Source organism: Periplaneta americana, chromosome 8, assembly GCF_040183065.1.
Source record: "Periplaneta americana isolate PAMFEO1 chromosome 8, P.americana_PAMFEO1_priV1, whole genome shotgun sequence".
Taxonomy (NCBI): domain Eukaryota; kingdom Metazoa; phylum Arthropoda; class Insecta; order Blattodea; family Blattidae; genus Periplaneta; species Periplaneta americana.
Window position 1 is genome coordinate 257,078 of NC_091124.1, and position 12,241 is coordinate 269,318.

A 12,241-nucleotide genomic window follows, 5' to 3' on the forward strand; every position below is an offset into this window, starting at 1 on the left:
GAACAGTGTTGCTCTCAGGCGACATGTATGTACAACAGTAAGTAGTCATTTGTCGTTCCTTCTTGCCATTTGTAACACTTCTTATGCATAAGATTCAAATAGCTGTACCTCCACAACAATTGAAAATTGGACACATGTTTATAATACCTTTTTCACTCAGAACAGTCCATACTACCACCCCTAAAATTGTTATTATATCTCTCTCCTGAATGACCCTGTATAATTGCGTGGTGGGGAGCCATGCCAAAACTTTCGAGTGTGGTAAGCAAGACCATGCCGGAAATAAAAAATGGTACTACAATAGCAGTAGTAATAACAGGGTTTTCTACTGTACTGGATCCTCAATAATAATAATAATAATAATAATAATAATAATAATAATAATAATAATAATAATAATAATAGTAATAATAATAATAATAATAATGATAATGATATAATAATAATAAATCAAATGAATTTGTGCTGACTAGCATATTCAATGTTATTGTCATCATTATTATCCCTATTATTGGAATTGATGTGCTCAAATTGTATTAAGAAAAAATGTAAGTTAATTACAATGTACAGTTAAGTTTGAATTCACGACAATAAAATAAACGTGACTACAAGCTCAGCTGACAACAGCACACACGGTGACTGATACAATTGTATGAGAGGTACTGCACACACAACAATAAATCATACACTGTTATCCACAAGGTCCCACTCAAAAGTTTGGGGAATTTGATTTGCACGAGCAAGCAGGATGAGATCCAGCCTTTCAAGGAGTGAGCATCATCTTTGCGAATGAGTGTGGCAACTGCCAGCAAGCACAGAAACTGCAGTGAAGGATTAATTATTTAGCAATAATTTTCTCCAACTGAAGTGGCGATATTTTAAGAAGCAGTGAATCTGCACCAAAATTTGTTTCAAGCTCATAAAAAAAAATTGCTGCAGAATTCACCCAATGCTTAACAACATCTGTCAATGATTATGAATGTTGAGGATGATGACCAAGGCTTTGAGACTTCGGACCCAATAGAGCAGTTCAGTGGGAAATCCGCATAACGGCATACTGAGTATAGTGGTATAGCGTACAGTGGGTGGGGGTACTGTAGAATGAATGCCAACAAATACGCAAAGGAAAACGCTCTGGATTTGAAGGTTCTGACGAATAATTTGGTTTTCATACAAACCTATTTTCAAACTGTGTCTGAAACTATTACACGGTTAGAGAAGTCAGAGCAAGAGATGCTGGAAGCCCTCGAATTAGTTGAGAAAATGACAAAGAGATTTAATGATACATCAAGTACACCGGTTACTGAACGTGTAAAACAGAAGTAGAAATCAATTTTATGTAAAAATAATGGATATGGAACATTGTGTAACATAAACAGAAAATTAGTGGACAAGAGTCACCAGAGAATAAAGGACTGTCTCTTAGAGACTGCAATGATGTTGGGTTTCTTCGTTTTGCTCCTATCACGTCATGTGACACAGAGCGCAGCTTTTCACAGTACAAATTGTGTTTGGCAGATAATCGAAAAAGATTTACGTTTGAGACACTGAGAATGTATCTTGTAGTACAATGCAATTCGGTACTGTAACTGCACTTCCTAAAGACGACCAATAGGATTTACTTACTTACTTACAAATGGCTTTTAAGGAACCCGAAGGTTCATTGCCGCCCTCACCTAAGCCCGCCAGCGGTCCCTATCCTGTGCAAGATTAATCCAGTCTCTATCATCATACCCCACCTCCCTCAAATCCATTTTAATATTATCCTCCCATAGGATAAATGAAGAAATTAAAATTGCTACATCTTTACTTCCACCATTAACACTGTATATAATTAAACACAAATGCTTATAAAAGACAGGAGAATAAATGCTTTTCACATTCTTTTGACAGTGTCATTATAAAATGTATACTTACTTTCAGAATGTACATATGTGTGTGTTTCCCCATACTACCATACTCTACTCTAAATAGCAATGTTATTACCTCAACACATCTCTACCTTTCACTACCTGCAGCGAGTCAACAACCTATAGTACATGCACAGTAAACTTATTGTATCGGGTCCCAAGTCTCGAAGCCTGATGATGACCAGAAAGCCAACACTGATAAAGTTCGAAGAAATGCGCGAGGTTATTCTTCCAGAACACTGGCAAACTATCGACGATATTTTTGACGCCTTAGACTATTATGTGACTTTTCAACCCATTTTACAGGACATTTTGAACCTAAAACACATTGCTGCAAAATTTGTACCGAGGCTGCTGAGTAATAACCAGAATGAACACTGCTCTGCCGTCTGCAGGGAGCTCAAAGATCAAACCAGAAGTGGCCCCAATTTAATGACCAAAATCAGAACTAGTGATGGGGTTATCATTATTAATCTGTGACAAAGCAGCAGCAGTAGGAGTGGAAGTCCCAGAAGTTCACCAAGGCCAAAAATAAATCGTTCCAAGTTCACAGAAATGTCAAGTCAAGAGGTTTGAAAATGACTATGGGAGGGCATTCAGCACAAACATCTAAACAAGTGGAAGAACAAGAGCTCGATTCTCCGCCATGACAATTTTCCCACTCACGTTCACTTGCTGTCCAGCAGTTTGACTTTAAAAAATATGAGTCATTCCCCAACTACTCCAATCACTGAGAGAATTTTTCCATATTTCCCAAAATGAAATTCTGGCTGAAAGGCGTCATTTTGACATAAGTGAGGAGATCCAGATACAATCACAGGAGGCGCTCAACGTAGTCACTCTTGAAGAATACCAGGGATGCATGTAACTGTACTGATGTCGAAGGGTACTACTTCAAAGGAGACTGTGGAAATTACGAATTAGGATAACTAATTTATTATTAAATTCCCTGAACTCTTTCGTATGTTTTATCTATGTATAACATTTTATTATTTTCGACAGTAACTTATGACTTAATTTTATTTTCAAAACTCAAAGCAACCTACAAATCTCCATTTCCAGCCCTGCCTTCAGGATTTTTCCTATCAAATAAAACTTCAATATGCTTCACTATACGCTCCCTACCTGCTCTCAGTGATTAATGGTGAACTGACATACTTATATCGGTTTTGCTTTATATAATATACCGGTAGAAAATTCTGTTGATTTTTGTTAGTTGGTCAGGACACAAATTTAAGAAATAATATATCTTCACTGCATTTAAATAAATTTCCCTGGACCAAAAACGTTAAAATCACATTTGGTTTTCGATTATTGACCCAAATGCAAGTTGAGAATCAGTCGACAATTTGCAGCACAAATTCAAGAAATGACTTATCTTCATTGCATTCAAATTCGAAAGAACAAAAATCAACAGAATTTTCCGTATTTTTTAAACTAAAACCCAAATAAGTACATGGAAACATCTCTTGCCTAATTACCTAATTGTCTGCAATTTCAAGAAAATCACTTAAACATCTAAATAGAACATCTAGGCCTACACATGTAAACTAAGAAACAATAGGTTTTACTTCGTTTACATAAACTGTCATGCACTTCATGCATAGGACTGATGGATTACCATTTACTTCAATGAGGACAAAGACAAAACATCTAATATACTCAAACTAACAACTGCGTCCGTTTAATCAATGGCTAGTTAACATTTTATAATCGTCTCACCCTTTTGTGTGTTACAAGTAGCATTATCCTTCTCAGCATGAATATTAGCTGTATCTGTGAAAACACAAACACATAACACTAAGAAAGAGCCGTGTTGTAGTGGAATGCAATTCCAGTATTTCAGAATTCCTAACACACAGAACAACAAATGCTGGGAAAGCGTGCAAGCCATTATGCATATATGTAAATACTCAACAATGACAGTATTCGACTGTTTTACAGCAGCCCTGTGAAGAATCACTGCCTATTAGATACTCAGCACTAGTACCAACAGTGCCATTTCCTAGCAAACAATGGAAAAGACAAAAAAAAAAATAACTGAATAAGCGAGGAATGAATTGATGAAATGATTCAATATCATGGATTATTCTGGATCTAAAAAGTGGAATACGAAGAAGTTACACAAAGACACTGTCAAACAATAACATATGTTTCTATCTTCTGTTGTATTTATTAGTTATGCTTATTTATAATAGATTATTTAGGTTCTGAAATAATGCAACTTCATTCCACTGTGACACTGTCCACAATCCCAAGACTTTCATAGACATCATGATAAAGCACTATAAAGCGAAGTGGGGTAAACGTGTACTTGGGGTAACTGTGTAACTTAGACAAGACGGTAACATATATATTTTCCCTATTTATTAGCAGTATTAAGCATTAAATATCCCATAATGTGCTATAAACTGCATTTCGTGAACAGATATTTTCCAAGGAATAAGAATGTTGTCACAACACTTTAATTTAATATGCATGTAATAATATTCCAATACTGGCCTCTAAGCTTAAATTAAAAATTAAAACTTGTTTTATTATTACTGGTATGTATTTATCTACAGTAATCTCACTAAAGATTTCGATTTATCTAGAAAAAATCAAAACTCGAGTGGAATTTAATTGGCTATTACACGATTAGAAGAAATAAAGTACTCTAATACAGTAAGATATTAATCGACTTACTAAATTGTCTTGAAAATGTATTATTGTACCATCTCATCATTACAAATATTCCGCTAGATTGCAATAGTGTATTACGACGAGCTGTTCTCTTGTTACCAGTTGTGCCAACTATATGATCTTCATTGAACTCTACAGACAATTACTAGTCAAGAAGGCTTTGTTGATTTAGTTTCATTTTTATTAAAACAGTTGCATTCCACTTCAATTATCAATATATATTAAACAATCTCTGATAGTGACTATCCATTAGCTCATACAGCAGAAGCTGTAACACAACCTAAAAATAATATAAACAAGACAAATAATAGAAAAATTTTAATTAAGGATGTTGAAATAAACATGAATCATTTTAAAAGGTACAATTATTGAAAGTACAATGTTAGCAAATAAAAAAATGCTAGGGAGGTGATAAAAACAAACAAATGCTAGGGAGGTGATCAAAAATGTAGGATAAACACGTCGTTCAAGATTTTTATGTTATTGCGAATTTGGCTGTGTTATTTTAAACTATATATATGCAAAGTTGTATAATCGTAGCTTAATATGATATGAGTGGTATGTGTAACATTTTCAGCATCAATTTTCAGTTTAATTCATATAGATTTTAATGCAGCAGTTCAGGGAATTCATTTATTGACAAAATGGCGGCGGAACAAAATGTGCCAAAGAAAAAAAAGAAAGATTGAAATTATGAACAAAATTAAGTACTTAAAAGTGCAGTATTGTTAAGATTTCGCGAACAAAACAATAAGTATTGCTGGAATTTCGTTTAAAAACCGAATTATGTTTTTTTTCTTTATGTTGTTATAAGAATACATGTTATTTCACGATTCAAAACTGCGTTTTTGGAATTACGGGAAGAAGTGAACAGAAATGGTGCAAAGAACTGGCAAAATGTGGACAATCTGTGTTATCACGTCTTGCAAACTTTATGAATCTCTTGCTATAGCTAATAATTTAGTGAATTAATCAACACGGATTCGGAAGAAGGTGTTGAAGGTCGACTTCTAGGGCCAAGCAGGAAGGCAAGTTCGATGCAACAGAAAAGGATAGAAAGGCTCACATGGAAAACTAATACTCGTGATATGCAAAAATTGTCACTCTCATCATCATCATCATCATCTAACAAATTTTTTTTAGTGGGTTATTTCTCGGTTAAGAGAGAAGTTTTATATGATATTCTTATTGAATTTGGTATTCCCAAGAAACTACTTTGATTAATTAAAATGTGTCTCAGTGAAACATACAGCAGAGTTCATATAGGTCAGTTTCGGTCAGATGCGTTTCCAATTCACTGCGGGCTAAAGCAGGGAGATGCACTATCACCTTTACTTTTTAACTTTGCTCTAGAATATGCCATTAGGAAAGTCCAGGATAACAGAGAGGGTTTGGAATTGAACGGGTTACATCAGCTGCTTGTCTATGCGGATGGCGTCAATATGTTAGGAGAAAATCCACAAACGATTAGCGAAAACACGGGAATTTTACTGGAAGCAAGTAAAGAGATAGGTTTGGAAGTAAATCCCGAAAAGACAAAGTATATGATTATGTCTCGTGACCAGAATATTGTAAGAAATGGAAATATAAAAATTGGAAATTTATCTTTTGAAGAGGTGGAGAAGTTCAAATATCTTGGAGCAACAGTAACAAATATAAATGATACTCGGGAGGAAATTAAACACAGAATAAATATGGGAAATGCCTGTTATTATTCGGTTGAGAAGCTTTTATCATCCAGTCTGCTGTCAAAAAATCTGAAAGTTAGAATTTATATTATCGGTTGTTCTTTATGGTTGTGAAACTTGGACTCTCACTTTGAGAGAGGAACATAGGTTAAGGGTGTTTGAGAATAAGGTGCTTAGGAAAATATTTGGGGCTAAGAGGGACGAAGTTACAGGAGAATGGAGAAAGTTACACAACACAGAACTGCACGCATTGTATTCTTCACCTGACATAATTAGGAACATTAAATCCAGACGTTTGAGATGGGCAGGGCATGTAGCACGTATGGGTGAATCCAGAAATGCATATAGAGTGTCAGTTGAGAGGCCGGAGGGAAAAAGACCTTTAGGGAGGCCGAGACGTAGATGGGAAGATAATATTAAAATGGATTTGAGGGAGGTGGGATATGATGATAGAGACTGGATTAATCTTGCTCAGGATAGGGACCAATGGCGGGCTTATGTGAGGGCGGCAATGAACGTCCAGGTTCCTTAAAAGCCAATAAGTAAGTTATTTTACTTCGCTGTATCAACATCTCAGGTTATTTAGAGTCTGAATGAAATAAAGATGGTAATGCTGGTGAAATGAGTCCGGGGTCCAGCATTGATAGACACCCAACATTTGCTAATATGGGTTGAGGGAAAACCCCGAAAAAAATCTCAACCAGGTAACTTTCCTCAACCGGGATTCGAACCCAGCCCATCTGGTTCGTGGTCAGATGCACTAACTGTTACTCCACAGGTGTGTACTAACAAATATTGGCCTGTTGGGTTTCACACCAATTGTCTCGCTTTTATTGTGATATTGTGAAACTTGAATGTAGTATATGTCCCAATAAAGCATACAAAGCTTTCATTGTAAGTCCAGATGGTGGGGCTGCCACCTAACTAACCCTCGTGAGTTTTTATTTGTCAAAAATATTTAACCATTTTCTTATCTCACATTCTATTTACGATCAACCTTTTTATGACCAGTTATTATGTAAAAATTTCATTTTGTTGGCTTGTAATTGACTTTCTCATTCATACAATAAAATGAAATTCACAGCACTGAAAATACAGTTTCTTTATGTGCTATTTTTCCAAAGTTTTTTTCTATTGTTCCATTAATATAACTGAATATTTATATTTTATTTCCAATATCACTGATATTTCACAAGCTAGGTTCTTAACCTATGGCTCATGACTCAAGCATGTGCCACTATGGCTTTTGGGATGGGTTGCCATAGCTTTCCAAAGAAATTCAATTTATAAAGTTAATGAAAGTACTTCATTAAAAAATATAAAGCTTTTCAGATGATTTTATGAATCATGTAAACACGATGCCTGTCTCCATATAACAATAACAATAATGATAAAATATATTATTATTATTATTATTATTATTATTATTATTATTATTATTATTATTATTATTATTATTATTATTATTAGCACTGTTTAATGACTTTGGGTCTCGGCCAAAAATGGTTAAGAACTCTGTGTTAGATATTAGGAATTGACTTACTTATTCAAGAACATTATTGTTAGCATTATATTTTATTTTAATGTTATGTTTCCACTGAGATACCATTACTTAATTTTCTCGCGTGAAATTTTAATATTACATTCTTTACAAAAAATGTGAATTTCCAATGTCACTTTTTAAGGATTGTCCTCACTATTTGCTAAAAATTACTTCTCTCCAAGATCAGTAAATACATAAAGAAAGTCTTCATTGTTATAAAATTTCTACAAAAACATTTGTAATTAAATATATACTGTGAATTAACTTAATAAGGTACTGCAGGTATCGTTGAATTTGCATAATTTTGTTCTATTAGCTCTGTGAAATGCTTTCTCGAAACGTGTGACAGCTACGCAAAAGTATTTCCTTTCTTCAATGATCTCTTTCAATGTAAACATGTTACCTAGCCACGGTCTTCCTGCTCTTCGCACGTAATAGGTTTTATTATTATTTATTGTTATCAATATTTTACTTCCAGTTACACTTATTACCCCACTTCGCCCCACATTTAAGTCACATGCTACATCTACAACATTACCTCACCAATGATGCAAGACCATGCTTCTTAGAAGAGGAAAGGTGTGATGGACTGTGGTTCAGGGTTTGGACGTGCTACACTCATTTCCATGCAAGCACGTCATCGCAAGCTGGTGGACACTTAGAAAATGAAGAACAGTGCGAAAAGCGTGCAGGAGGACCATGCTGGTAGGACTGGCGGGGGAGAGTGTGGCTCTTCTGTGCACGCAACTTCCTGGCCCCTTGTTCAACACAGAGTGGCTGCAGTAAGTTTATTTTTATAAATATAAATGACAGTGTAAAAATTAAAATATATTTGGTCTTCCAACCATGTGTTCAAATTAGATTTGTCCGATGGTCTGGAACTATTTCACATTATGCGACATTTTTGGATCTTTGCACCATGTCACAGTTGTAAAAAGATCTAACAATTTCAGAGTTACATATCAGGGAGGATAGGAAAAGTGGAATTTATTTGACGAATGTTACCAAAACTGTACCAGTGAAGAACAAAGAGAGATTAATTAAATATGTTATTCAGTTTTTAAAGTTAAAAAAGTTTGGACCCATATGAAACTCCAGAGGGGAAGTACTGAGTTGTGAGTGAAACTTTTTCCACTCCTCCTCCCTGGAATGACCTCTGAATTCATCACAGATAAAGATGCGTAACAGAAAAGTAGATTAGATATTACATGATAAACACAGGAACGCCATATTGTAGCACTTTGTGAAATCACTCGGATAACAGAGAAAAGGAAACAAAGCATCTCCAGTGAGGTCCGTGGAAAAATGCTAATTTTTACACCAATTTTTTATTTAACTTTTTGGTCGAGGGAAAATACCAGTAAAAAAGTGTTTTTGTGAAAGATTACTATTTTCCTTGGACCAAAACTGCAGTATAACTTACTTACTGGCTTTTAAGGAAACCGGAGGTTCATTGCCGCCCTCACATAAGCCCGCCATTGGTCCCTATCCTGAGCAAGATTAATCCAGTCTCTATCATCATATCCCACCTCCCTCAAATCCATTTTAACATTATCTTCCCATCTACGCCTCGGCCTCCCTAAAGGTCTTTTTCCCCTCCGGTCTCCCAACTAACACTCTATATGCATTTCTGGATTCGCCCATACGTGCTACATGCCCTGCCCATCTCAAACGTCTGGATTTAATGTTCCTAATTATGTCAGGTGAAGAATACAATGCGTGCAGTTCTGTGTTGTGTAACTTTCTCCATTCTCCTGTAACTTCATCCCTCTTAGCCCCAAATATTTTCCTAAGAACCTTATTCTCGAACACCCTTAATCTCTGTTCCTCTCTCAAATTGAGAGTCCAAGTTTCACAACCATAAAGAACAACCGGTAATATAACTGTTTTATAAATTCTAAGTTTCAGATTCTTTGACAGCAGATAGGATGATAAAAGCTTCTCAACCGAATAATAATAGGCATTTCCCATATTTATTCTATGTTTAATTTCCTCCCGAGTATCATTTATATTTGTTACTGTTGCTCCAAGATATTTGAACTTCTCCACCCCTTCAAAAGATAAATTTCCAATGTTTATATTTCCATTTCGTACAATATTCTGGTCACGAGACATAATCATATACTTTGTCTTTTCGGGATTTACTTCCAAACCTATCTCTTTACTTGCGTCCAGTAAAATCCCCGTGTTTTCCCTAATCGTTTGTGGATTTTCTCCTAACATATTGACGCCATCCGCATAGACAAGCAGCTGATGTAACCCGTTCAATTCCAAACCCTGTCTGTTATCCTGAACTTTCCTAATGGCATATTCTAGAGCAAAGTTAAAAAGTAAAGGTGATAGTGCATCTCCTTGCTTTAGCCCGCAGTGAATTGGAAACGCATAAACTGCAGTATAAATGGAGTAAAATTAGTATTTTAAGTGGACCATAATAAATTTGTGGTAACACAGTTAAGTAGACCTACACATTACCATTGCTCACTGGAGATTTCATTTTCTACATTATCAGAGTGATTTTGCAAAGTACTACGACATGACATTCCCATGCGTGTCGCTTACCAAATACAAGAATTACACAAAAAGGAGATATGTAAATTTGCAAGAAAGTAAGGCTTCATTATATCCTGTATTCCATGTTGTATGGGAACTTTCGGCACTTGTTTTTATGTTCATGACGTCATAGGTTTCTTTGCTAGGCCTAACCGAAGAGAAATTAATTTAGTGACTCAGTAATATGTGGTACTTTCGAATGTCTGAGTTTCGCACTTAGTATTTTATTTTTTTTATTATACCTGTTTCTAAAAACGTGTATTATTTTGTCACGTGAACAAGACAATATTGAATTTATCTGTTAAAAATTCTAAGAAGGTTTCGTCGAGAAAGTTGCCAGAATTTGGCCACAAATTCATTCACTCAATGATCAACATAAGAGAGAGAAAGATTTGAAAAAATCGTCTGCCCCCCACTGAGGGTGACTGTCCTAAACAAATTAAGCAACTTTTGTTTAAAACATTTTTTTCTATACTGAAATTCTGAAATCATACAGGATGTTTGAAACGAGGACATATCCGATACAGATAAATAATAATATACCACGCTATAACTTTACATTATTTTATTAATCGCTCAAAATAACCTCAATTAACATCTAAACACATAATAAATCTTTTCTAAAAACATTTCAGTTCCATTTATTTCAGTATGGTGATTTCAAAGCCACCTCAACTCTCAAAATACGTGGCTGGCCATGTTGATTGTTTGGTGTGGCTCTTCTAGATTCAGAAATATGGCAGTTTATGATGTGGAAGCAAATATGATGTTTGTGCTAGGTGAATGCAGGAGAAACTATTAAATGACAAATTAAATTTGGTGACAGGTGGATTGGAACGATTAGGGAAAACACGGAAATTTTACTGGAAGCAAGTAAAGCGATCAGTTTGGAAGTAAATCCCGAAAAGACAAAGTATATGATTATGTCTCGTGACCAGAATATTGTACGAAATGGAAATATAAAAATTGGAGATTTATCCTTCGAACAGGTGGAAAAATTCAAATATCTTGGAGCAACAGTAACAAATATAAATGACACTCGGGAGGAAATTAAACACAAAATAAATATGGGAAATGCGTGTTATTATTCGGTTGAGAAGCTTTTATCATCCAGTCTGCTGTCAAAAAATCTGAAAGTTAGAATTTATAAAACAGTTATATTACCGGTTCTTCTGTATGGTTGTGAAACTTGGACTCTCACTCTGAGAGAGGAACATAGGTTAAGGGTGTTTGAGAATAAGGTGCTTAGGAAAATATTTGGGGCTAAGAGGGATGAAGTTACAGGAGAATGGAGAAAGTTACACAACACAGAACTGCACGCATTGTATTCTTCACTTGACATAATTAGGAACATTAAATCCAGACGTTTGAGATGGGCAGGGCATGTAGCACGTATGGGCGAATCCAGAAATGCATATAGAGTGTTAGTTGGGAGATCGGAGGGAAAAAGACCTTTAGGGAGGCCGAGACGTAGATGAGAAGATAATATTAAACTGGATTTGAGGGAGGTGGGATATGATGGTAGAGACTGGATTAATCTTGCTCAGGATAGGGACCGATGGCAGGCTTATGTGAGAGTGGCAATGAACCTTCGGTTTCCTTAAAAGCCATTTGTAAGTAAGTAAGACAGGTGGATTGGACGTGCTGGACCTGTTGCATGGCCACCTCGCTCACCCGATATAACACCATTAGATTATTTTTTTGGGGGTACATAAAACAAAAAGTCATGTTTACACCACTTACAACAAAAGAGGATATGAAACATCGTCGAATAAGTGAAGCTTGTACTATTAGCCACTGTCTGTTGTTAAAAGTTACAGAAAATCTTTCCACAAAAATCACAAAGTGCTTAGATGTTAAGGGAGGAG

General features: G+C 35.4%; 1 protein-coding gene across 5 annotated transcripts in view; it reads right to left on the minus strand.

Moving 5' to 3' along the window:
• Positions 1 to 12,241, minus strand: part of LOC138704394 (USP6 N-terminal-like protein) — a 77,610-nt gene that overhangs the window by 24,670 nt on the left and 40,699 nt on the right. For 3 of the 5 annotated variants that reach the window (XM_069832227.1, XM_069832229.1, XM_069832230.1), the window contains one exon: positions 3,633 to 3,686. The exons of the other annotated variants lie outside the window; for them this stretch is intronic. In XM_069832227.1, coding sequence (XP_069688328.1) covers positions 3,633 to 3,686 — 54 coding nt within the window. The remainder of the gene's footprint in view (positions 1 to 3,632; positions 3,687 to 12,241) is intronic. 5 annotated transcript variants of the gene reach the window in all.